The 27,276-nt window shown below is 42.4% G+C and overlaps 1 protein-coding gene across 1 annotated transcript in view; it reads left to right on the top strand.

Moving 5' to 3' along the window:
- The window catches only part of LOC309558741 (uncharacterized protein), a gene marked incomplete at both ends in the record, with an annotated part of 190,696 nt that overhangs the window by 111,463 nt on the left and 51,957 nt on the right, over positions 1–27,276 (top strand). The window contains 4 exons of the mRNA XM_082261788.1: positions 18,453–19,006; positions 23,306–23,376; positions 24,888–24,968; positions 25,757–25,862. Coding sequence (XP_082117914.1) covers positions 18,453–19,006; positions 23,306–23,376; positions 24,888–24,968; positions 25,757–25,862 — 812 coding nt within the window. The remainder of the gene's footprint in view (positions 1–18,452; positions 19,007–23,305; positions 23,377–24,887; positions 24,969–25,756; positions 25,863–27,276) is intronic.

Here is a 27,276-nt window from a genome sequence, read left to right as displayed (position 1 = left end):
AAGGAGAGAGAGGGTGGGTCCGGGTCACAGCTCCCTGTTTGAATGGACACAGAGAACTGTGACTCCGCTTGGCTGCCCCCATAGCAAGCTGTTGGCTGTGGGGGCACTCAACAGGAGGGAGGGGCCAGGAGCACAGAAGAGGGAGCCGAGAAGAGGAGGATCTGGGTTGCTCTGTGCAAAACCAACTGCACAGCGCAGGTGAGTATAACATGTTTGTTATTATTATTATTTTTTTTAAACCAGACTTTATAATCTCTTCAAAGCGCTGAGACACAGGAGCGCCATCAATAAATAACTTCTACATGTTCCACGTATACACTTTTTGAACTATTGAACTATACGTATCTTTTTTAAGCTACAGACCAAGTAAGATAATATGCCAATGGGTAAGTTCTAATGCAGCACATAGATACAGTATATGATTGCAGACTTATCTTTATACCTAATGCACCTTAAATATCTAAATGGTTATGAAAATTAAAGTGACACTAAACAATGTCCTTTCTCTCCACATTATACATAATTCATACACATCCAGTGCTTATTGGCTCTGTTATCTATTTTTCATTAAATCGCTTCTTACTGTATTTTTCTGCCTCCTTGTTATGTCCTCCATGAATTTCCTGAACCTCTCCTTTTCCCCCCTCACTTTCGGTTGTTTGTAACAAGCAGTGGATGTTAGTTGCAGTCATGTGCACTGCTCTATGCACTCTACACATCCCTTGGTTCATAGTCAATCTTGGAAGAGAGCATTGAGGGTGGCTACGTTCCTACATACAAGGGGACCATGGTGAACAAATGTAGCCACCCTCTAGAAGGAAGTCGGATCACCGCAGCTATAGAAAAAGGAATTTGGATATTTGGAAGAGGCTGAGAGCAACAGGAAGGAGTATTTTGAGTTAAGAATACATACTTGAATAGTATTTTTTCATTTTCAATCAAACCTTAGTGTTACTTAAATGAAAAAGGAATTCTTTACTGAATTAAGCTGGTTATACAGGTATGAAAATTCGGGTTGTAGGTGTGTACCCCCATCTGTTCAACAGAAGCCTGTCATTCAGCTTCTGTCAAATGGTCCTGCTGGAAAAACCAGCATTCGATCAGTGCTTGCAGCTGGATTCCTCCCATCAGAATAAAATATTGCAGCAGGGGAGATCCCTGCATCTACATAGGTTGTGTGGATGCAGGGATCTGTGAGGTTTTTTTTTTTTTTTTTTTCGTTCAACCCAAACAATTCTGTGTGTATATCCAGCTTTACTCCGTGCACATCAGTCTAATATAGTTACTTATTTAATGAGGATTTCAGCGCATGAGTGGTTCTGCCAGTCTGTCTGCAGCTGTAGTGAAGGACAAAGTGTCCCATAATTTTTTGATAGAGGCCGGAGCCTTAATGCTGGCTGATAATGAGTTCTTCCTGACCAATTTGTTTTCACCCTACAAGATTGGTAGCCAGTTTTGCAATCTCTGCATCCACTCTAAAAAAGTATTGAAAATGTTCACCAGGAACTTTTGCCTTTACTGGAGACTTAAAGTGGTTCTAAAGGCTGAATATGTTTTACCTTCATGCATTCTATTCACTAAGAAAGAAAATCTTCAGTATGCAGCTTCACCCACAGCCCCCCCAAATACATAATACATCCCGAGCCCCATCACAATCCAGCGATCTGCATGAGAGCGGCTGCTCTCCTGGGTCTCTGCCTCCTCCTAGTCAGTGAGGAGGGAGTGGGGGGCAGGGCCGAGCCCCATTTTGTGGGCCTTATGGACACACAGAGTGGGGTTCAGGAGCAAGCAGGTTTGCTATGTGGGCACTCGGAGAAGAGGAGGAGCCAGGAGTAATTTTTTTTTACGTCACAAACAGAGGGAGCAAAGGGGAGAAGATGGGTGATGAAAAGGAAAGGATAAGTGGACTGGGGGGGTGGGAGATATGGGGAGAAAGGATTAGAACATCTCGAATTTTCATAGGAGGAAGACCAGTTGGAGTTTTTGTATCCGGATAAGGGGTGCCCCCACCCCTTCACATTGTCTCTTGCCTCCTCCATGGGGAAGAATCACGATACATATTGTTATTATGATAGGGTCCTATCAGATGCACCTTTTATAAATGTTTGTTAGTGTATTTATGTTATGTTGTGCTTGAGATGTTAGTATATTGGAAGAATACTGTATTGTTTTTTTTATGGTGACATTTTGTAACTGTCTGGACTTTAGATATATTTTAGGGTATATAACTGCTGGTAGACTGACCATTTTGGTTATAAACCCAGCTGCTATTAAAGTGCTTTAGTAGCCAGGTTCAATAGCTTGGTTTTGGCTGAGAATATTGTCCTAATAACCTGTAAGGGTCTTCAGGTGACTGATTACATCGTTTAACATACATTATCTCACAAAAGTGAGTACACCCCTCAAATTGTAAATAATTTATTATATCTTTTCATGTGACAACACTGTAGAAATGACACTTTACTACAATGTAAAGTAGTCAGTGTACAGCTTGTATAACAGTGTAAATTTGCTGTCCCCTTAAAATAACTCAACACACAGCCAATAATGTATAAACCACTAGTAACAAAAGTGAGTGCACTCCAAATTGGGCCCCAATTAGCCATTTTACCTCTCCGGTGTCATGTGACTAGTTAGTGTTACAAGGTCTCAGGTGTGTTAAATTTGGTGTTATCGCTCTCACTCTCATACTGGTCACTGGAATTTCAATATGGCACCTCATGGCAAAGAACTCTCTGAGGATCTGAAAAAAAGAATTGTTGCTCTACATGAAGATGGCCTAGGCTATAAGAAGATTGCCAAGACCCTGAAGCTGAACTGCAACACGGTAGCAATGACCATACAGAGGTTTAACAGGACAGGTTCCATTGAGAACAAGCCTCGCCATGGTCGACCAAAGAAGTTGAGTGCACGTGCTCAGCATCATATCCAGAGGTTGTCTTTTGGAAATAGATGTATGAGTGCTGCCAGCATTGCTGCAGAGGTTGAAGTGGTGGGGGGTCAGCCCGTCAGTGCTCAGACCATACGTTGCACACTGCATCAAATTGGTCTGCATGGCTGTCATCTCAGAAGGAAGCCTCTTCTAAAGATGATGCACAAGAAATCCCGAAAACAGTTTGCAGAAGACAAGTAGACTAAGTACATGGATTACTGGAACCATGTCCTGTGGTCTGATGAGACCAAGATAAATGTATTTGGTTCAGATGGGGTCAAGCGTGTGTCAGCAACCAGGTGAGAAGTACAAAGACAAGTGTGTCTTGCCTACAGTCACACATGGTGGTGGGAGCTTCATGGTCTGGGGCTGGATGGGTGCTACCTGCACTAGTGAGCAGCAGTTCATTGAGGGAACCATGAATGCCAACATGTACTGTGACATAATGAAGCAGAGCATGATCCCCTCCCCTTGGAGACTGGGCCACAGGGCAGTATTCCAACATGATAACGACCCAGAAAACACCTCCAAGACGACCACTGCCTTGCTATAGAAGCTAAGGGTAAAGGTGATGGACTAGCCAAGCATGTCTCCAGACCTAAACCCTACTGAGCATCCGTGGGGCATCCTCAAACAGAAGGTGGAGGACCACATGGTCTGTATCCTCCACCAGCTCCGTGATGTTGTCATGCAGGAGTGGAAGAGGACTCAGCTGGCAACCTGTGAAGCTCTGGTGAACTCCATGCCCAAGAGGGTTAAGGCAGTGCTGGAATATATTGGTGGCCACACAAAATATTAACACTTTGGGTCCAATTTGGACATTTTCACTTAGGGGTCTACTTACTTTTGTTGCCAGCGGTTTAGACATTAATGGCTGTGTGTTGAGTTATTTTTTAGGGGATGGCAAATTTATACTGATATACAAGCTGTACACTCACTACTTTACATTGTAGCAAAGTGTAATTTCTTCAGTGTTGTCACATGAAAAGGTATAATAAAATATTTACAAAAATGTGAGGGGTGTACTCACTTTTGTGAGATACTTTATTGTTGACCTGCCATTCTGCATTGAGGAATTAATTGACAGAATGTACATTCTTGATGAGGTCAGTAGATACTTGCTTTTTGTTAACCCTTCCTCATAAAACTTTCTACTTGCAACAGATATCTAAAGAGTCAGAAGACTTCATGATGGAGCAGTACAAGAGGCTGCAATTAAATATGCAAATTAAATGTGTTTTTAACGACATCCAATTTGCATAACGTGAATGTGACCAGCTTTCAATGGAGCCAGTTCACACATGTCCAGTAATGATTAAGCACACAGTCAGTGTGTGAAACGCGTCTACCTTGTCACGATTGTCATATTTGGATGTCCAGTCAATAAACCTGGATTTTGACTCAACCTGGAGTGCTGCCAATTCCTTTTCTTTTTTCACACATGTCCAGGGTGGCCACAGTGCGGTTTTGAATAAGGTCCTTTGTGTTTTTGGGTTGGGTTCAGGTGCAAATTCAGGCAAAACTTTGCACCTGAATCGCATCTGAAGCCATGAACAGAAACGCTTCGGACTGCAAACCGCAGCCGGACATGTGTGAACCCAGCCTAAGCCAGGTCGGAGGATCACTGTCCGACAACTGGAGAATATGATCTGGTTGTCTGAAGCCATGGCAAGGGTGTATTGCAGTGATGGTGAGAATCCTGGAGCTTTAACAGTAGAGACAGATTTGCTTCATGTGGTTATTGTTCACTTACAGAACATAAAAGTTCCAAGTTGCAGTGATTGAAATAATCCCCACAGTTATTACATTTTATGCTTCATCATGGCCTATGAAGACCATACAGTACTTTTCTCAATGCAAAACCACACGTGCACACAAATTCCCTGGGAGGGAGCTGGAGCACCAGAGAAGAAACTTGACCGGAAAGATATAATAGTGATGACAGAGGGTAGTCACGGGGACCTAGATCATCTATCTGGGCTATATACTGTATACCAGAACATATGATGGACCTAGTATACCGGATGGTGTACCAATTTTCACAACTTCACTGATCACATTCAGATTTCCATCTATGTGTAAAGTCACCCAATAATAAAACATCACCCAAATAATTTTTGACAAATGTTCAAATTACCTTCTACACCCAATACCCTGCTGTTCTAGCTAATGATATCTGAGTAGTGCATTGACCCTGTAGGGTTCACATTCCTCAAATAGGTACCAGCTATACAAGTTGTCGTCACGCAATATGGCTAACTTTAGTTTTTCCCAACTATATAAAAATTAGAGAGATTAATGTTTTATGAAACCCATGAGCTATAAAACTTAATATAGTGGTATAAGTGACGTGGTTGCTGGATTGCTATTAAGTTTCTTTCTGAATGCTTTTTTTTTTGTGCAAATGGTCACCGTAGATTTTTACTTACTGACAGTATATCCCATAATAGGGCCCCTGTTCCCTATTATGGGATATACTAGTACTGATGGACCCCGTAATATGTGATATATTGGGAGAATTTGTTCACGCAAGCAAAATACAGGGGACAAAATGGGTGGAGTCCATAAGGGGTGGGGCTTCTGAGAAATGGGAGGGGTCAAATAGAAGGGCGGGGTCTTGCACCCCATCCATCTTAAAACTTCACCAGCCGCCACTGTTACTGAGTGGCTACACTGCCTTGCAGGCTCTTCCTAAAACCGCAGTGTAGCCACACTGACGTTTGAGCCCCCAGTCCAGACTGCAGCTTTACGTGAAGAAGCTTCATCCACACACACAAGCAGCAAAAACAGCCACCTCTGTTATCCACCTCTTGATTTGCCTAACATAATGTAGTGCTACCCCCGCAGGAGCAACTGGAATTTGAGTCCCTGTTAGATATTATTCCAAATTCATAATTCAGCACTTATTGGAATTATATTATATTCACAGCAAACTTGCAAAATATATGTGGTTTTATGATTAATCATAATATTAATATATGTGAATGACCTTGATCAGGTGATTAGTGATGAAGTTCTTCATCTGAGCTGAGGCAGTAAAATGTCAGATATTTCTGGTATATGTAGCTAGTTGGAGGAGGACATAAGGTATCTGGTATAGAATGTCATGGGAAGTCAAGAATAGACTGGATCCATGTAATATGAGGAATAATACATATATTTGTTTAAATAATGTTAGTTAGGATTAGTGTAATCTCAGTCATAATTAATAGTATTTGAATATATATTCTTAATGTTGGATAAGTTGGTAATATGTATTACTTTTGTGTCTATTTTTGGTATAGGATGTCACATGACATCAGCCACATTAGACACTTTAAAGAAAGAACTCCTGTCCTTAAGGGGTTGTCATGCGACTAGTATCCTGGAGATGTGACTCAGATTTAATGGTCGTTCTTCTCTGAGCAGGTCGTGGTAACCGAAACGAGACTCTAGAAAAGAATGGACAGAGGGCGCACCAGCCTAGCACATTATCTTTAAAACAGTTTATTATAAATAAGATAGCATACAAATCATACTCACAAGGCAAATGTGAAACACGAGCAAATTAAGTACAATAAAAGTCCACCGGTAATCTCCCCTGAGCATCTTCCACCGGTTCAGGCTATGGTGTAATCTCAGTGGAGATTCCCGGTGGACCTTTATTGTACATAATTTGTTCGTGTTTCACATTTGCCTTGTGATTATGATGTGTATGCTCTCTTATTTATAAAAAAACTTTTTAAAAGATAATGCGCTAGGCTGGTGCACATTAGACATGTTACAAGAATAGAGTGTTACATGTTGACTTGTCGATCAAAGTCCATATATGACTTTATGAATTTAGTACCACCTCTTGTATAGAAATAACTGAAGTTAGCAGAAAGCATGGATGCCATACAAGGTTTTGAGCATTGTATGGTTATGATGTCTACATGTAAGATAAATGGCTAAGGGATCGATATTCAGGGGGGCACACAGACACACAGACTAGGAGAGATCACACACACACATCACAAACTCCTACAAACACAAAGACTATCCAAGACTCTTTGACAACCTTAAACAGGTGCAACCAAAAGATGTAATTTCCTGCTTCTTCTTGTACTTGAAGATTAGAGTGAAGGACATAGGGGAACACACGTGTCTATACAGCCATGATTTCAAGTTGGACACATTTTTCATAAGTAGCTTTTATTCTTTATATTTTTTTACCTACACTGAATTGAACTGTTATACTTTTTACACTGTATTTATGATGCCAACTATGTGACAATAAATTCACACTTTGTTTTTAAGTCAGTCTGGCTATCAATGCTAATCATCTGGAAATGCCTAAAGATACTAAAATATTAGAGATCTTCATTATTTTACAGTCCCCCTATTCCTATACAGCCAGGCATCACACATTTTCAACTCTCATTCAGAGACAAGAGTCCATGGGCTTGTTTTTTGACGTTTTATTGGAGAAAACAACTTGGATAGGGATTATGGGATGCCCAACTTGACTTGAAGAACAACAGATTAAGACAAACTTCCTTCTTTAAGTACACAAAAATTAAGATCCTGGACTGTACTCCCTCCAGGATAATCGCAGTCTCTATGGAACTGTGGCAAGGTTCTTTATGAACTAGGAGCTATCAGTCCTCTTTAGTGAAATAGCACAAAGTTCCAAACTGTATGCAGGAGTATCGTGTCTCCTCTTTAGAACCTCACACAGTTCTGACACTTGCAGATACTTCCAGCCTACCTAGCTGCCTTGACTACCAGCCCACCTGGTTGCTTTGAAGAATGCCCCAGGCCAAGAAAATGTGATTTAGCTGAACACTGTCCCTGTGAAAGTATGCTGTGTCTGTCAGTCTTTCCCCTTGTACGTCCTGTGTGCTGAGGTACTCACACTGTCCCTTGATTCTTGCTGCACTGGGCAAGACTTCTGTTTAGACCTCCTGCTGTCCAGATCTTGCCAGCCAGGGTGTCTTCTGCAAAAGACCCAAAATGTAACAGAGATTCCTCTCCTTCATTTTCTTGGCTCAAGCCTGGAGGCAGAGCTCCCTGCCCTGGCGTCCACCTCCCAGCCTCACAACAGAAACCTCTGCATTCCATCTTCCACCCAACTCCATTTCTGGCCAGGCTCCATGATATTTAAGGGCTGGTCCAGCCACCCTGCCAGGGCCTTCTGCCTGGGGATTGGCCAGATACCCTCAAGTATGTAGATCAGGACCTCAGGGCCTCCGCCAACTAACTTCCAGATGCTTCTCCAATCTTCTAGAACCAGGGGGAGGTACCAGAGACCTGCCCTGTAGAGCCCTCCAATGTGACCAAAAGTAACCTGACCCAATAACAGATTCACACAACAGTGGAGGCTCCAGAAAATTGTTTTGGGGGATGCTGTAATGATGCTGATAGTATAAGTGGAGGAGCTATTGCAGTGTGCTTAGTGCGCCACCCGCTATGCTCTTGCGGGTGTGGCCAAAGGCGATCATGACTAAAAAAGTGGATGTTTTTTTCATTGTCTATGTCTTGTATAGATAAATTAGGAACTTGGGGCGCACTAAAAAGATTGTTGGAGTAAAATAAGCCCAAGTGGGATCAGCAATGATACCCCGGGTCAGCAATAACCCCAACAAGTGTAAAGGCCAGAACCACATAATAATTAAACTCTAACATGGAGCAAAAATAAACACCCATACTTTCACAATAATTGGCCCCAAGCACAGAGCCATAATTAACCCCAGCACAGCACAATACCAAACCATCAGCAAGGCAAAATAATACAGTGTCTCACAAAAGTGAGTACACCCCTCACATTTTTGTAAATATTTTATTATACCCTTTATTGTGACAACACTGAAGAAATTACACTTTGCTACAATGTAAAGTAGTGTGTGTAAATCTTGTATTACAGTGTAAATTTGCTGTCCCCTCAAAAAACAGCCATTAAGGTTTAAACTGCTGGCGACAAAAGTGAGTACACCCCTAAGTGGAAATGTCCAAATTGGGCTCAAAGTGTCAATATTTTGTGTGGCCACCATTATTTTCCAGCACTGCCTTAACCCTCTTGGGCATGAAGTTCACCAGAGCTTCACAGGTTGCCACTGGAGTCCTCTTTCACTCCTCCATGATGACATCTTAAAGCTGGTGGAGGTTAGTGACCTTGCTCTCCTCCACCTTCCGTTTGAGGATGCCCCACCAATGCTCAATAGGATTTAGGTCTGGAGACATGCTTCGCCAGTCCATCACCTTTACCCTCAGCTTCTTTAGCAAGGCAGTGGTCGTCTTGAAGGTGTGTTTGGGGTCATTATCATGTTGAAATACTGCCCTGCGGCTGAGTCTCCGAAAGGAGGGGATCATGCTCTGCTTCAGTATGTCAGGAGTGGCTCTGAGGAAGAGGTTAAGCCCCGAAACGCGTCAGCCGTCATCTTATCGGATATGGACGATTTTATGGACTATTCCTGACATTTGAGCAACTGAGCTCGATATGATTTATTTTCATCTATGTCTGTGAGTAGCCATTTTTAAATGTTACATGAATAAAGCCTGTTAATGAGGATAATGCGCTAGGTCGGTGCGCCCTTTCTTTGTTTTCTTTGCCTTTAGTACCGGTGGACTACCCCAGTCCGTTATGGGCAGCAAGACCCTAGCCATCTAAGACGCCAGTTGTGAGTCCCGTGAGGAGTGTGGTCAGGGGGCTTGGATTCCAAGCGCAGGAGAAAGGTGTTCACACCTTATTGTTTTTGGAGATGTCACAGTACATGTTGGCATTAATGGTTCCCTCAATAAACTGTGGCTCCCCAGTGCCGGCAGCACTTATGCAGCACCAGACCATGACACTCCCACCACCATGCTTGACTGTAGGCAAGACACACTTGTCTTTGTACTCCTCACCTGGTTTTTGACACACATGCTTGACACCATCTGAACCAAATAAGTTTATCTTCATCTCATCAGACCACAGGACATGGTTCCAGTATTCCATGTCCTTAGTCTGCTTGTCTTTTGCAAACTGTTTGTGGACTTTCTTGTATATCATCTTTAGAAGAGGCTTCCTTCTGAGATGACAGCCATGCAGACCAATTTTATGCAGTGTATGGTCTGAGCACTGACAGGCTGACCCCCCCACCCCTTCAACCTCTGCAGCAATGCTGGCAGCACTCATACGTCTATTTCCCAAAGACAACCTCTGGATATGACGCTGAGCATGTGCACTCAACTTCTTTGGTCGGCCTGTTCTGAGTTAAACTGCTGTATGGTCTTGACCACCATGCTGCAGCTCAGTGTCAGGGTCTTGGCAATCTTCTTATAGCCTAGGCCATCTTTATGTAGAGCAACAATTATTTTTTTTAGATCCTCAGAGAGTTCTTTGCCATGAGGTGCCATGTTGAACTTCCAGTGACCAGTATGAGAGAGTGAGAGCACCTGCTCCCCATTCACACCTGAGACCATGTAACACTAATGAGTCACATGACACCGGGGAGGGTAAATGGCTAATTGGGCCCAATTTGGACATTTTCACTTAGGGGTGTACTCACTTTTGTTGCCAGCGGTTTAGACATTAATGGCTGTGTCCTGAGTTATTTTGAGAGGGCAGCAAATTTACACTGTTTTACAAGCTGTACACTCACTACATTACATTGTAGCAAAGTGTCATTTCTTCAGTGTTGTCACATGAAAAAATATAATAAAATATATTACAAAAATGTGAGGGGTGTACTCACTTTTGTGAGATACTGTATATACCCAGCACAGCAATTAACCTCCAATAATGCACAATAACCTACCCCTTACCATGGCACAACAATTAACTCCCAGCATGGCAGAGTAACTCCCAGCACAGCAATAAACTCCCAGTATGTTGCATTATTAACCGGTTGCCGACCGCTGCAAGTACATATACTGCGGCGGTCAGCCCCGGCCAGGCAAAGTGACGTACCGGTACGTCACTAGCCTGTGAGCCAATAGGGGGCGAGTGCGCGCCGCCGGAGGTGCCCCCCCGCCCCCGCTCGTTCACGGACACCTCAGCGCGAGTGACCAGCGGACCGGATGTCCGCCGGTCACTCGCGATCGTCCGCGGTGAAGGGAGAAAGGCAGGCGGCTAATGTAAACAAAGCCATCTGTCATTCTTCTCTGTGTGACAGCAGAGATCTAATGGTCCTGCTATGTAGGACCATAGATCTCTGCTGTTACATGCAAAGCCACATCCCTGCACAGTTAGAAACTCGCCCCTAGGGACACACTTAACCCCTCCTTCTCTAATAAAGTTAACCCCTTCCCTGCCAGTGTAATTTTTACAGTAACAGTGCATATGTATAGCACTGATTACTGTAGTAATGTCACTGGTACTCCCAAAAGTGTCAAAAATGTCAGTCAAGGGTCCGATCTGTCCGCCGCAATGTCGCAGTCCCGCAAAAAAAATCGCAGATTGCCGCCATTACTCGTTAAAAAAAAAACCAACAAAAATTACAAAAATCTTTCCCTTAGATAGTAAACGCAATAACTTTTGCGCAATCCAATCAAAATATGCTTATTGTGATTTTTTTTACCAAACATATGTAGCAGAAAACAAATTGGCCAAAAAATTTTTTTGGGGGAATTTCATATAAAAAATGTAAAAAATATTGTTATTTTTGCAAAATTGTCGCTCTTTTTTTGTTTATAGCGCATGATCAAAAAATCGCACAGGTGATCAAATACCACCAAAAGAAAGCTCTATTTGTGGGAAAAAAAGGATGTCAAATTCATTTAGGCACAGCATCGCATGACCGCGCAATTGTCTGTTAAAGTCACGCAGTGCCGAATCGCAAAATAGGGCCTGGTCAGGAAGGGGGTAAAATCTTCCGGGGCTTAAGTGGTTAACCACCAGATCTACCCCGAACATTAAATAATAATAAACCTCCAGGAGTATAGCAGTTCATGTGCCCTCTTCAGTATGAAGTAGGGCACTAAGCAGTATGCGATGGGGCAGGGAACAGTATGCAGTGGGGGCAGTGAGCAGTATATAGTGGGACAGTATGCAGTGGGGCATGGAGCAGTACAAAGTGGTGCAGTATAAAGTGGGGGAAGTGAGCAGTATGCAGTGGGACAGTATTTAGGGGGTCAATAAGCAGGATGCAGTGAGCAGTATGTAGTTGGGCAGTGAGAAGTATGCAGTGTGCAGTAGAGCAGTATGTAGTAGGGGCAGTGAGAAGTATGCAGTTAAGCAGTATGTTGTGGCGGCAGCATGTTGGCTGGGCATATTGCAGTGGGACAGTATGAAGTAGGGGCAGTATGAAATGACACCCCTGGGAGCAGTTCCCAGCTATTTGTGTGCAGGTTAAGGAGCTGAAGCATTAAAAATGGAAGAATTTTCTGCAGGAGAAAACTTCTCATCAGTCACTAATAGCTGCAGGTGAAGACTCCCGAGGCTACCATCTCATCTCCTCCTCCCAGTCCAGTCCAGTCCAGTGCATTTTCAGCCAGAGAGGGCACCAATGTTTGTGGGAGATAACCACATCCCCGCCCGTCCTGCCCACCATCTCGATCAGCTACAGGATTAAGAGAGAGTCCTTACGGGCTACCAGCCCTAGGAGGCTAATCACCGGGCACTGCAGCTGAGGACAAAGTCAGGCTCAGCTCTTGCCGGTCCCCCTTACAACCTGATGGAGCAGAGGACTGCCTATAGCCTATGGGTGGCCCTGGTCAAAACGATGGGGGTGCTAGCAATAGCAGCCCCAAGCACCCACCTGGCGCCGCCCCTGTCACACAACTACTATGAGTCAACAAAATAAATTTACTAACACTAGTTGCACACTAGAGGGTGCTACAATACCTACATCAATGGAAATGTGATTACCACAATACCACAACAGGCTTTACCACAGCATACCACGCATTCTGGTGAATGTTATACAAAAAAAATTGCAAATCTGTTTTTGTTCTTTAGCTATTATTTGGCAGCTCATTCTTAATCAATGGGCCTCAATATAATATTAATCCAGGAGTGGACTGAACATTGTGATTAGGAGCTGTCGAATCTATTCTAGGAGCCAACGCATTTCCTGAGCCGTGTCCAGCCTCTTCCAGATCTAAGCAGCCAGCATACTGCAGTGTCCATTCAATTCTATAGAAGACACATAATGTAACAGGTCACAATGTGCCACACATTGTGTGTCCTTTTGATTGAAATGACCTGTAACTGCAGAGCACTAGCCAGGTGGGTAGATTCCGAAGAAAAAAATGCTTCTGTGCAAATGTTTTAGGCAGGTGTGAAAAATGCTGTAAACGGAGAATGCTTTCAGAAATAGTGTTAAAATTGTATTTTTATCAATTAACAAAATGATAAAAAAAAGCAAAATGAACAGAAGGGAAATCCAAATCAAATCAATATTTGGTGTGACCAACCTTTGCCTTTAAAACCACATCAATTCTTTTGGGTACACTTGCACACAGTTTTTGAAGGAACTTGGCAGGTAGGTTGTTTCAAACATGTTAGAGAACTAATGATAAAACGTTAGTGGATGTAGGCTGTCTGAAATCCATCTATCTCTTAATGTAATCCCAAACAGACTCCATGATGTTGAGATCAGGGCTCTGTGGGGGCAAAGCATGACAGCATGACTGTTAAAGCCCAGGTTTTAGGGGTACTGGTATAGCTGAGTCGGCGATTCCTACTACGCTCAATTCTAGAAGTCCACTTCCAGCAAGGTCTCTCATTGGATGTGGAAGGCATACTTCAGTTGGTATGAATCTATGGGCTTACAAACCAGAAGTTTGTTTGCGGGATGAATCCCCCCCTTCCTAAAGTTGGGTCTGGACCAGCGTGAGGCTTTTGCCCCCTTTAAAGGTCAAAGTCAAAGTGTCTGCTCTTTCAATTTTGTTTCAGAGACCATTGGCCTAACACTTTTTGATTTAGACCTTTGTTCAGGGGTTCTCACCTTTGCGAGATTAGTGTCTGCACTAGTGGCCTTATCTTGTAAAGAACACTTTTTGGTCTTGGGTAAGGTCCAGGGCTTCCTTCCTGCCCTGAGGTAGTCTCCACCTTTTACCTCAGGACATCACTTCATCTAAAGAAAAGTTCCCTCCTTTGTCTGAGTGTTATTGGCTTTGTATGACTTTCAGTCACTTTCAGCAAGACTGATTCTCATTTTATAATTTTGGAAGGGTGCCACAGCTTTTCATTTGACCAACTCTAGACACATCATTCAAGCTTATGATTTCAAAGATCGCGTTCCACCCTTTCCTCTCAAGGTGTACTCTACTAGATCTTTGAGTGCTTTTCAGCTTTAGGGTCCTTTCACACGGCCGCTCCGTGTGTCCGCAAATCATCCCATCCGTTTGCGGATGATTTGCGGACATAATGTAAGTGAATGGCATTGCGGATGTCAGCGGAATACCATCCGCTGACACCCGATTTTCCTCCTTTCAGTTCTGTTCCGTTTTTTCGAATGGAACAGAACCCCATTTTTTCATCCGTGTAAAAAACGGAAAGGAAGGAAAATCGGATGTCAGCGGTGTCATCCGCTGACATCCGCAGTGCCATATACTTACATTATGTCCGTATATCATCCGCAAACGGATGGGATGATATGCGGGCACACGGAGCGGATGACACAACTGTCATCCGCTCCGTGAAAAAAAAAAAAAAAAAAGTCCTGCAGCGGACTTTAGCAGCGGAGCGGCCGTGTGAAAGGAGCCTAAGGCATCTGTTTTCCAGTCTTCTGTTCACATATTCTCTGAGCTCTACCAGGTGGATGTTTCTGCTTATCTGATGCCAGCTAGGGATATAAGTTCTTTAAGGTTGTACTTTAAGCTGCAAGCAGTCCCTAGGTCTCTGTTGTTTTTTGGGCCTGTTAATGTTTGATGCGTTTCCCACGTCTCGGTTAGACTGCATTTGGAAGTGCTGAAGGTTAAGACATTCTGTATTCCTAAAAGGAATAAAGGGAAAGTAGGATTTTTGCACTCACTTTTTTGGAGTCCATTGAGGTATATCGTTGCCATTGCCATGTGATTATGGTCTTAGTTCTACTTTGCTACAAAACCGAGGCTTTTGGGTGGTGGAAAGGATTATCTTGGGCTGGTCTGCAGTTTTTTTGGCTTGCCAGTGTCCAATCCTGTAAGCAGCAAAATAACTCAAATGTTAAAACTTCCTGGGGTTGATTTACTAAAGCTGCAGTGTGCAAAATCTGGTGCAGCTGTGCATGGTAGTCAATGAGCTTCTAACTTCAGCTTGTTCAATTAAGCTTTCACAAAAAAAAAAAAAAAAACTGGAAGCTGATTGGTTTCGATGCAGAACTACACTGGATTTTGCACTCTCCAGTTTTAGTAAATCAACCCCCCTTGTGTTCTTCAATTGACTCCGTTGACGATTGTTCTTCAATGAACTCTTATGGTGAGTAAAAAAAAAATATGTTTCACCACTATTTCCCTTGTTCTAGTGTTTGAAATGTAATAAATGCATTATACTAAAGGTTTCATGGAAAAAATAGAGCATTAACCACTTTAATACAGGGCACTTCCCTCCCTTCCCGCCCAGGCCAATTTTCCCCTTTTAGCGCTGTTGCATTTTGAATGACAATTGCGCGGTCATGCAACACTGTACTTACACCAAATTTATGTCATTTTCCCCCCACAAATAGAGATTTCTTTTGGTGGTATTTGATCACCTGTGCGATTTTTACTTTTTGCTAAACAAATAAAAAAAGACAGAAAAGTTTGAAAAAAAAAAAAGTTTTTTTGTTTATGTTATACAATTTTGTAAATAAATAAGTTTTTTCCTGCACTGATGAGCACTGATGAGACTGCACTGACAGGCACTGATGAGGAGGCAATGATGGGGTGGCACTGATGGGGTGGCACTGATGGGGTGGCACTGATGGGGTGGCACTGATAGGCGGCACTGATAGGCACTGATATGTGGCACTGATAGGTAGCACTGATATGCAGCATTGGTGGGCACTGATAGGCGGCACTGCTGGGCACTGATAGGCGGCATTGATGGGCACTGATAGGCGGCACTGACGGGCACTGATAGGTGGCACTGACGGGCACTAATGGGCACTGATAGGCAGCACTGGTGGGCACTGATGGGCACTGATGGGCGGCACTGATCGGCACTGACGGGCGGCACTGATGGGCACTAATGGGCACTGATAGGCCGCACTGGTGGGCAATAATGGGCACTGGTGGGCGACACTAAAGGATGGCAATGATGGGCACTTGTGGGCAGCACTGATAGGGAGGACACTGTTGGGCACCACTGATGGGGAGGGCAATGGGGGGCTCCCTGAGCCCTGATTGCCATCCCTGGTGGCCATAGTGGACATCCCTGGGGTCATAGTGGGCATCCCTGGGGTCATAGTTGGCATCCCTGGGGTCATAGTGGGAATCCCTGGTGGTTCTAGTGGCATCCCCCCCCGAGGGTCTGCACTGGTAATCAATGATCTGATTACCAGTGCTGACCCCCCCCCCTGTCAGGGGAGCCGCCCGATCGGCGCTCCTTTACTCGTGCCTGTCAGGCACGAACTAAGGAAAGCCGATCAACGGCTGTTCCTGTTTTACTATGTGACCAGCCGTGATTGGACACGGCTGATCACATGGTAAAGAGCCTCCGTCAGAGGCTCTTTACCGAGATCGGAGATGCAGGGGTCAGACAGAGCGGTGTTATCCTGCCGCCGTCATATGACGTCCGGTCAGGATAACTCAACCACGTTCCCGCCGTCATTTTGTAATAGGGCGGGCGGGAAGTGGTTAAATAAACCTTTTGTGCTGTTACGTAGTGTGTGTGTTTATGTATGTGTGAACAAATATATATATATATTTATACACATACAGTATATCTGTATGTAAAGCAGACCAACCAGGAAAATATGAGAAGTACCTTAACCACTTCACATTGAGCGTACTGCGGCAAAGTGGCTCGTTATCGTCCAGCGTCGTAGGTCTACGTCGCTGGACTCCTCCCCTTGTGGGTGGCGCACGCCGCCGTAGGCTCGCTCCCGCTGTATTCAGACACAGCAGGAGTCAGGCCAGGGGAGGAGAGGCGGTGATCACGGCCGCTCTTCCCCGATCGTTGGGGATCGAGTGAGGAGATCTGCCCGCTTGTGTGAAGAAAGCGGGCGGATCTCCTATGTAACAGCATAGCTGAACCTGAGATCTGTGCCTGTGTCACACAGTCCCCTCCCCCCACACACATCAGTAAGCACCAGGCATACATTAACCCCTTGATCACCAATAAAAGTTAACCCCTTCCCTGCCAGTGTAATTTTTACAGTAACAGTGCATATTTATAGCACTGATTATTGTAGTAATGTCACCGGTACCCCCAAAAGTGTAAAAAATGTCAGTTAGGGGTCCGATCTGTCCGCCACAATGTCGCAGTCCCGCAAAAAAAAAAACGCAGATCGCCGCCAGATTGCCGCCATTACTAGTTAAAAAAAAACAATAAAAATGACATCAATTTCCCATAGTTAGTAGCTGCGATAACTTTTGCGCAAACCAATCAAAATACGCTTATTGCGATTTTTATTTTTACCAAACATATGTAGCAGAAAACAAATTGACCTAAAATGTTAAAAAATTTTGATTTTTACATTTTTTTTTTGGGGGGGGGGGGGGGATTTCATATAAAAAAAATGTGAAAAATATTGTTATTTTTTCAAAATTGACGCTCTTTTTTTGTTTATAGCGCAAAAAGTAAAAATCGCACAGGTGATCAAATGCCACCAAAAGAAAGCTCTATTTGTGGGGGAAAAAAGGGACATAAATCTAATTTGGGTACAGTGTTGCACGACCGCGCAATTGTCCATTAAAGTAACCCAGTGCCGAATCGCAAAATATGGCCTGGTCGGGAATGGGGTAAAATCTTCCGGTCTTAAAGCGGTTAAAAATACGCTCATTGAGATTTTTTTTGTCAAAGACATGTAGCTAAATACATTTTGGCCTAAATATATGAAAAAATTGAATATATTGGATATTTTTTAACTGTCAAAGTAAAAAAATATTGTTATTTTTTCAAAATTGACGCTTTTTTTTTATTAATATCGCAAAAAATGAAAAGCGCAGAGGTGATAAAATACCACCAAAAGAAAGCTCTGTTTGTGGGGAAAAAAAAAGGACGTAAATGTCGTTTGGGTACAGCGTTGCATGACGCAAAATTGTCAGTTAAAGTCGCACAGTGTCGATTCGCAAAAAGTGGTTTGGACATAAAGCAGGAAAATCCTCCGGTCCTAAAGTGGTTAAAATGAGATTATAATGTACTATTCATCAGCAGAACCAGTCTCCTCTGTCAGGGCCACCCAGCCATTTGTGGCTCCCTAATTTTCAATGGGTCCCTGTACTAAACCAAAGGCATCGTGTCCTACCCTTAATCATGTCCCTTTCCGATAATAATTAACATTAGTTTCTGTTAAAATACATTCCATGGATTCCTATATCATACTTTAGCAAATCTTCATCAATAAAAAGCTTTTCAGCAGTTTCCTTATCTGTAAGAAAGATAATAAGGAGTTTATGATCCCAGAGCAGCTATAAGTGTCCTAATACCAGTATGTTTGTACATTCTGATCAGAATGGCTCTAGCCTGGAGAGGATTTATTTTAGTTCTCCTCTCATTACTGTATCATGGAAACTGTTCTGCAACTGCTAAAGAATTGATTACAGTTGCTGGACCTCTTAGAAGGAACATTGAAGGCTTCTATAATGAAGCAAGGCCATATGATGTGTTTGATTGTCACGAAAATGATGTGCATGAGATCAGAGAGCAGATTTTGGTTCTGCACAAGTATGGAGTCACCCACTACAAGATACATTTAGAAGAGAGCTCCATGGTCAAGGGTGACAGTCAAGTGCAGTGTTACAGGAGCCTTCTCCAGGTCCTGGCTGAGGCTGGGATAAGACCTATAGCAGTATTGCATAGTGGAGATGGGCTACCCATCCCCCATACTACAGAGCGTAATATGTATGTAGACTATTCTGACTTTGCCTTCCGCACGTTTGGGGACCTGGTCCACACTTGGATCACCTTCGATATCCCCAAACATGAGACAATTGTTTCTTTGAAGGATCTGCTACAAGAACATGTGAAGATATCCAGCTTATACCGCAGCAAGTACTCCACAACTGGTGAGGCATCCTATTGCATTTTAAATTATATCGTGTTGAAGCCCTTTGTATAGGTTGTATTTTAGCAACTAGATATTTTGCCTGTTTTACTTATTATTGCACCCTTTAACAACTTGGCATAAACCAATCTGTCACTTCGGAGCAACTTTTTCTTCTGCTATGTCAGTTGGGTTCAGTCATCAGTGCTTTGCCAGGTCATCACTCTTAAAGGGCAGTAATCACCTGGTAGGAATTGATGTGGTCAGCATCCTGCTCTCTCCATGGTGACAGTGACAGTAGTTGAATGCCCATGATCATGCCTTGGTCTTGGAAATATGTATTATTAGATCCACTATAATTACAATAGTGGATCTGCATACTAGTAATGTGTAAAACATGACTCATGGCACAAAGAGTCACAACCAAACCCAACCAAAATTTGTATTTTTTAGTTTTTGATAGAGTGAGGAAGGGTTTTTTCACTTTTTGTTTAGTGACAGGTAATTAGTGAAACAGGCAACAGGCTAATCATAGAGAAAACACGCAACCAACTGATTGGTGTGGTGAAAAGAAATGTAGAAATAAAAACGCTTTCATTTGATGGAATTATTGATTATTATTTATTTATTAGTTTATTGATCAGTCTGAAATTCTTCATGAACATGCTGCTAACACATAGTAATGTAGCACTACTCCCATGGGAGCTGCTGGTTACGGATTACCCTGGGTTATCCATAGCAACGACTTGACAATATAGCATTTTCAAAGTGCTTGGCTCAGTCAGAAAACAGTCTAGGGGTTTTGGTTTTTTGTGGTTTTATTTGAGAACTTGGATAGGAGAAGGGATGAGTGGGATACTCCAACTTGAATAACTATGCACAATTGCTGGGACTACTGAATAACTGAATGCGGCAAGGCCGCTGCTTCACCTTGACAATGCAGTGAAGAAGTATTAAATGAGCTGTACTGTAATGTAGAACACTCTTCAGGGCCCTTCCTGGTACCCCCTTTGTCCCTATTCTTTAGGGTTCTCTACACGGCACCTCCTTTACTGTAACTCTCTGTGTGAGCTGGCTCCCTGATCCCCTGACTTCACTGGAATGGTCCCCCTTCCTGGGCAGACCTTTAGGCAAATCTCCTGGTACTCACGGACACTGTTTTTCCCGAGAGACTCTGCCAGCAGCTCCACTGTCAGCTTCACTGGATCCTCTGCAGCTCAGCTCCACACCTGGTTCACTAGGTCGACTGTCTAAGACCACCTTCCTCATACACAGCAGGAGGAGAGACAGCCGTCAGCCTCCTCCTGGGACTCTGCTTTCCGCCAAAGACGCCCTGTCACATGTCCCCCCAGCTTTTATGGGCAATCCCAGGATGCATTGCAAGAATGCCCTCCCACTGGGACTCCCACAGAAGCCAGTGTGTCACTGGCTGGGTTTCCTCCACTGTCCAGAAAGCTCCCTCATTGGATACAGTATGGACACTCCCTCAGACTCAGTGAATCACACCTGAAGACATGTAACAGGCAACCTAATAGATCAGGCTCCCCTGAAGGAGCAGAAGGAGCAATATATGCTTTTGCCTAGCACCTACCTAGGAGGGTGCTACAGTAACATTTCTCTTTCAAATTATAAAAAGTATAGTGGTAGTTTAACCCCTTAATGACCAGGCCATTTTTTGCGATTCGGCACTGTGTTACTTTAACTGACAATTGCGCGGTCATGTGACGCTTTACCCAAATAAAATTGCTTTTCATTTCCTCCCACAAATAGAGCTTTCTTTTGGTGGTATTTGATTATTTTTTTGCACTATAAACAAAAAAAGAGCGACAATCCTGAAAAAAAAAAAACAATATTTTTTACTTTTTGCTATAAAACATTCCCAATAAAAAAATATTTAAACAATCTAATTTTTTCATCAATTTAGGCCAATATGTTTTCTGCTACATGTTTTTGGTAAAAAAAAATATCCCAATAAGTGTATATTGATTGGTTTGCGCAAAAGTTATCACGTCTACTAACTAGGGTATAGAGTAATCAGCGATTTTTAGCGGGACTGCAACATTGCGGCGGACAGATCGGACACTTAACTGACACTTTTGACACTTTTGGAGGGACCAGTGACATTACTACAGTAATCAGTGCTAAAAATATGCACTGTTACTGTACTAATGACACTGACAGGGAAGGGGTTAACACCAGGGGTGATCAAAGGGTTAAATGTGTGCCTAGGGGATGCTTTCTAACTATGCAGGGGTTGTATTCACTGGAATAACACAGAGACCTGTGTTCCTAAATAGGAGGAACACAGGATTCCTGTGTTCATCACTGACAGAACAGCAGTCTGCCGTGTTTACATTGGCAGACTGCCATTTAGTCTCCATGGGGAGCGGTCGCGGGTGCCCGGCAGCACATCGCATCCAGCGGACCTGCTGATTGGCTCTCCCTCTAGCCAACCGGCATGTGTGTGCGCCTCCGTCAGCACACTCCCCCACTATCTGCCACATGACGTTATTTACAGGTACGTCATTTCACGTAACATAGCCGACTTGCCACAGTAAAACTACTGGTTGGCAAGTGGTTAAATAATGTCTTATCAAATTTCTATGCTATGGACAATACCAGGGTCGACAAATTCCAGGCTCCAGGTCGCGAAGAGAAATTGCGTCATGGTGCCTGGAATGCTGCCGGAATGCTTTCCCTCCCCTGCTCGCACCCCCCCCCCCCCATCCACTATGTATCCTGGGTTCCGCTTTCCCATCCGGGCCCAGGACCGAAATAGCGGGTGCCACCGGGCAGGCGTCACTTCTGGATCCCTGACAGTTTTCCCAGCCATCAAGGCCAGGAAAGAATGTAATGCAGTGTGATGTGCATCGCATTACATTCAGTGGAGTACAGGGGAGACATCCAGAGTCTTTAAGACTGCGCACGCGGGAATGAGAGCAATAATTCTAACACCAGACCTTCTTCATAAAACGAATGACCTATAGGGGGCTTTTAAAGGGTCACCTATGGAAAATATAGGGTACTGACGTTTGTCGCCATTTCACAGGCTCATGTAAATTTAAGGTTTGACACGTTGGCTATATTCTATATACCCGGTGCACCCTCAGCTTTTATATTTTACAAACAAATTGGGTAATTTATTGTTATTTTGTGCCCCCTAAAATTTAATTTATTGCGTTTTTTTTTTTTTAATGAAATGTTGTGTTTCCTAGAACTTTGCGGTAATAGCGTGTGACATAAAAATTGGAAATACCCCTATTTTATTCTCTCAGGTGTCTGCTTTCAGAAAATATATAATGTATGTGGATTTTATCCAATCTTCAGGCCTAAAATTATTTTTTAAATGTGTGAAAAAAAAAAAAAAAAACGGCTTCAGTCTGTGAAAGGGTTAAAGAATAAGTTTACCTTTGGGGAACATGTTACATGTTCTACCCGTCAACTTTGTGAGTTAAACAAAGACTGGCTGGCTCCTAGATTCAAAGTATGTTTGTCAAGGATTGGACAATACAATAGCTTTCAGAGCAATGCCCTACCCTCTGGACCCTAGGGTGGTCCATTTAAGACATACATTCGATTGTGCATTACTTTCATTAAGGCAGCCCTTTCATTTGAATGAACTGTCTAAAGCACCACAACAGACCAAACATTTGGACCTGCAGAACTTTCACTAGCACAGCGTTCTTCAATGAACAAAAGTGTGTTACTACATGCTGCAAAGCAGGAATGTTGGGGTGCCATTTATGGAAAATGCAGTGCACCATCACATGTAGCATGCTTTGCTGCAACACAATGGTATGAATGGGCCCCAAAAAGCCCTCACACTATTTCTTGATGTAACCCCAAACAACCAGCCCCCTTGACTACCCCGCCCCCCCCACCCCATCACCTCTACCAGCCCTCACACTAATCCTCCCTGTTTTCTTTTGACTAAAGCTGGCCATACACCTAAAAATAAAAGATTAATCAGAAGTTTAAACATTTCAAGCTCAAAGATGACACGAAAAATCTATTTGATAAAATTCAGTTGGATTTTATATTGGGCCAAATAATTCCTTTTGCTATAAATTATTATTTGTAAATCAAAACAATTAATGCAATGAGTTTTTGAAAAATTTCTAGAACATCTGATCCTTATTATGAAATAGTTGTATTGTTGCAATATATCCGGCATTACACATGGTATAACAAGTCCTAAGATCCTGTAAGTCATTACACCTAGCCAGATTTATAATTGATAAAGAAATGGGTTCTTATATCTCCTAAAAGCAGATATAATTAAATCTAATATATAACAATATTTTTTAAATTCCTCTATCAGGTGGACAGCTGTCAATTGCTGCAGATCCAACCCTTGTGGACGTATTCCCTACATTTCAAGAACATTTCATGGTAAACGTAACCCCTTCATTAACCATTTATTCTCATATATATTTCTGTTTTTTTTGTTGTTGTCTGTGGTAAATAAACAAAACCACCAAATGTACAAAAATCTAGCTCAAGCAAATAATATATTGTAAAAACTAAAGAAAGGGCCCTTGGTGAAACTCACTCTGGATATCTACAGATCATGTTTCAGGGACTGTCAAACCCCAAGCACCCATCTTCATTATCTGGCAACCCGAAACTGGACGCTTGCACGAACACCCAAATTCAACTGACATTTTTTGTTTACCGTGTTCAAACAAGTTCTTGCTAAAGCATGGTGATCTTCAAACCCCACAATTGTACAAGTTAAATGGAAAATGAATTGGTTGCTATTCCTAACGCTTCTGTTCATTAAATTTGAATGGATTTGGACTCCATGGATAAACAACTATTTCCCTATGGACTTTGACCATAGTATTCCTTTTGTATTAGGCTAGGATCCATCCTCAGATCTCCCATCCTTTTCCTCCCATTTCACTTGAGATGAGATGTCCCTCCCTTTATTTTACTTTTTTCTTTGCTGTCTTCTCACCTACAAGATGTTAGGCCCTGGACACGCAATACGTTACAACCTGTAATCAGTAGCTGACCTTGTTCTTCCCATACCTATGTGATTTTTGTAGCTCTAGGTACCTGAGCTTACATAGTGCCTCTGTTGTGCTAAACATACATCACATACCTTTTAATACCATCTGACGATATTATTTTTTAGGATTGCTGAAAACAGCTAAAAGTCAAATATCTGTTTATGATTAAAGAAGGATGTGGGCTAGTGAAGAGTCTCTCAATACCAGTACATGTACCACTGTTTATACCTTGTACTTGTCAACTGTTTTATTGTCAAACTCGTAAACTCTCAACAAAAACTTATTATCCACTTCTGGACCGGAAGGTTTTACCCCCTTAATGACCAGCCCATTTTTTTGTGATACAGCACTGCATTACTTTAATTGACAATTGCGCCGGCGTGCGATGCTGTACCCAAATAAAATTGATGTCCCTTTTTCCCACAAATAGAGCTTTCTTTTGGTGGTATTAGATCACCTCTGCGGTTTTTATTTTTTGCGCTATAAACAAAAAAAGAGCAACAACAGTAATTTTTACTTTCTGCTATAAAACACAGACAGTAAAAAAATTTAATTTCTTCATCAATTTAGGCCAATATGTATTCTGCTACATATTTTTGGTAAAGAAAATCCCAGTAAGTGTATATTGATTGGTTTGCGCAAAAGTTATAGCATCTACAAACAATGCAATATTTTTATAGCATTTTTATTTATTTATTTATTTTTAGTAGTATTGGCGGCGATCAGCGATTTTTAGCGGGACTGCAACATTGTGGCTGACAAATCGGACATCTAACTGACACTTTTGACATTTTTTGAATTTGTTTTTTTTTCTAACTTTATTCAAATTTCTGTGTTAATTTGGAGTAGACTAAGCATTTACATCTTTATATAACTGCATTTTTCCAGGAGTCCGTGGATTTCCTGGCACTAAACCTGGAATATAATTGCCAGGATGCTAACCAACTGCCAACATGGACAGCCTATAAGGTAAGATTTGTGGCCAGCCATAGTTCAAGTAAAAAAAAAATGCAAAATGTCTTTATTATTCTACTTTATGGTCCTATTAATTTTCATATAATTATAATAAACACATGACAGCACTTCAGTAAAGATCCTTGGTATCCTTTATTACATCAAATGGCTAAAAAGTAGCTTGACAGGTCTGCTTACATAAAATAATGGAAGAGCCGCTGAAGGAAGATCCAAATACTGGTACCAACACCCAAAGATATTTTACATAAAGAAATAGAGAAAGGAGACTAGTTCCCCAACTATCAAGTCTCCAGAGAATGAAGAGACACAGGACTTTCTAGGTACCTTAACCGCATATACATGTACGCAAATACATGTCCAAAAATTATATTCAACAAGGGAATATATAGATATAACCAAACATTACCCTCCCAGTAGATATCCAGCTATGTTTGGTTATATCTATATATTCCCTTGCTAAACATAATTTTTTGGACATGCATTCTATTTGTCTATTTTAAACTCACCTATGTGTTAAATAATTTTTATATCCTTTGCGTACATTTTTATGAGTTTAAGGTACCTAGAAAGTCCTGTGTCTCTTCATGCCAATGTAAAAGAGCTCTTTGAAGCCAACAATGTAGCCTCTGTGGCGGACAAAGAACTGCTTAACTAAGTTTAAATTATACGGATTGTTTGGGTAGGCCGCTGGTGAGTCTGTTGTTTTTCTAAAGAACAGACTGTCCTGCAGATGTTTTTGGATTTATTACCACTTTACCAATCTTTCTTCTTTACATTTTTAGAACCTGAAGAAGAATCTAAAGATTTTGGTCTTTGGTTTGTCTCTCACAAACTGTAATGGCAATCCGGAGAGTGGTAAAAATCTTATGGCATTTAACATACATACAGGTAAGAAAGTGTCAGATTTTATGATATTGTGACTACACCCAACTTAGACATGTTCCTCCACCTTACCTAGCATATACTTACTCTTCCTTTGCTCCCCCACACCTACATGCAAAGAAGCTAAAAGGTAAAAAGTACTTCCAGGTACCGAGGAGCATGTGACTCACTCCATGTGACAGCACAGGGCCAGTCAGCTGAATCCACAGCCCTGTGTGAGCTGTAACTCTGATGATTTATAGCTTATTCGAAGGATAGTCCTTCAATTCCAGCAGCTAGTCAGAGAGAGGGGGAATGAACTGAAGCTAAGTGAAACCCATACTTCTCAAATTTTGAAAATGGGAAAGAGTGACACCTATTAGCAAAAGTATGTAGGCATGGGAAACAGCCCCTGTCATGCCCCACTTAAAGGAGAATTATACAAAAAAAAAAAAGGATTAGTTGAACCCATAATGGCTTTTTTTTACCATTTCTAGTCCTTTATATTGGCTTTTGGAATTTAAAAATGCAGCAATTTAGAAATTCGATGAAAGGTTTAGCACTCGGAAACACTTTTTGAAAGGTAAATAGTGCATTTTATATACAACTATATAGATCAGACCATAATAAGGGACAAATGAGGAAAAAGGGACAGAGGGACATTCTTCCAAATCAGGGACAGTCCCTCGAAACCAGGGACAGTTGAGAGCTATGGTAGAACCCGTTGCTTTCCAAAAATGATTAATCTTGTGTTCCTTGACGGACACAGCTCCTCTAATTTTTGAGCATAAGATTTTAGCGACACCTACAGGATTAGGACTCAAGACGGAAAAGAACACAGCACCATCTATGGGCAGTCCCTTCTGGCATAAACACCCCCCTCTCTGCTATAGGCAAATCAGTTCTTCTGTCTAGTGTTCAGGAGATTAAACAGATGGCCTTGGGAACGGCCTGGAGGCGTTCTCTTCCACTATTTCCAGTTGAAATCAGAAGGAGAAGGTTTAGGCGCATGCTGGTAGGGGTCGGCTCTTTCCTTTCCTGTTATGGCACACTCTACTAGGGCAATTAGCGACTCCAGGGCCTCTGACATCAGGTGTTAGTGTCTCCATTTTGCGAGGCAACTTCTTGGTCATCTTGCATATGCTTTTCCAACTTTTTACCGAATTGATGTGTTTGCATCCTTGGGTGCTTGTTTTGGCCGCAAGTTTTTGCTGACTGCGGTTTGGAGTTTCTTGTCTCTTAACGGTTGTTTTGGGGTTGGCGTTTTTTTTTGCCTGGTTGCTCCCATTGTGTTTGGTTTGCCCACCCCTCTTTGCAGCACTGCTTTGGAACATCCCTATGGTGAGGAATTAGAAGAGCTGTGTCTGTAAATGAATGTAAGAGAAAATTTCTGTTATTCACTGTGAAATCCCAAACAAATGTAAGAAAATGTATTACGAAT

Source organism: Pelophylax lessonae (genome assembly GCF_965119305.1).
Source record: "Pelophylax lessonae genome assembly, chromosome: 6".
In the NCBI taxonomy this organism is placed as follows: Eukaryota; Metazoa; Chordata; class Amphibia; order Anura; family Ranidae; genus Pelophylax; species Pelophylax lessonae.
Note: the sequence above shows the minus strand (reverse complement) of the source record. Positions and strands in the feature narration are given on the sequence as shown.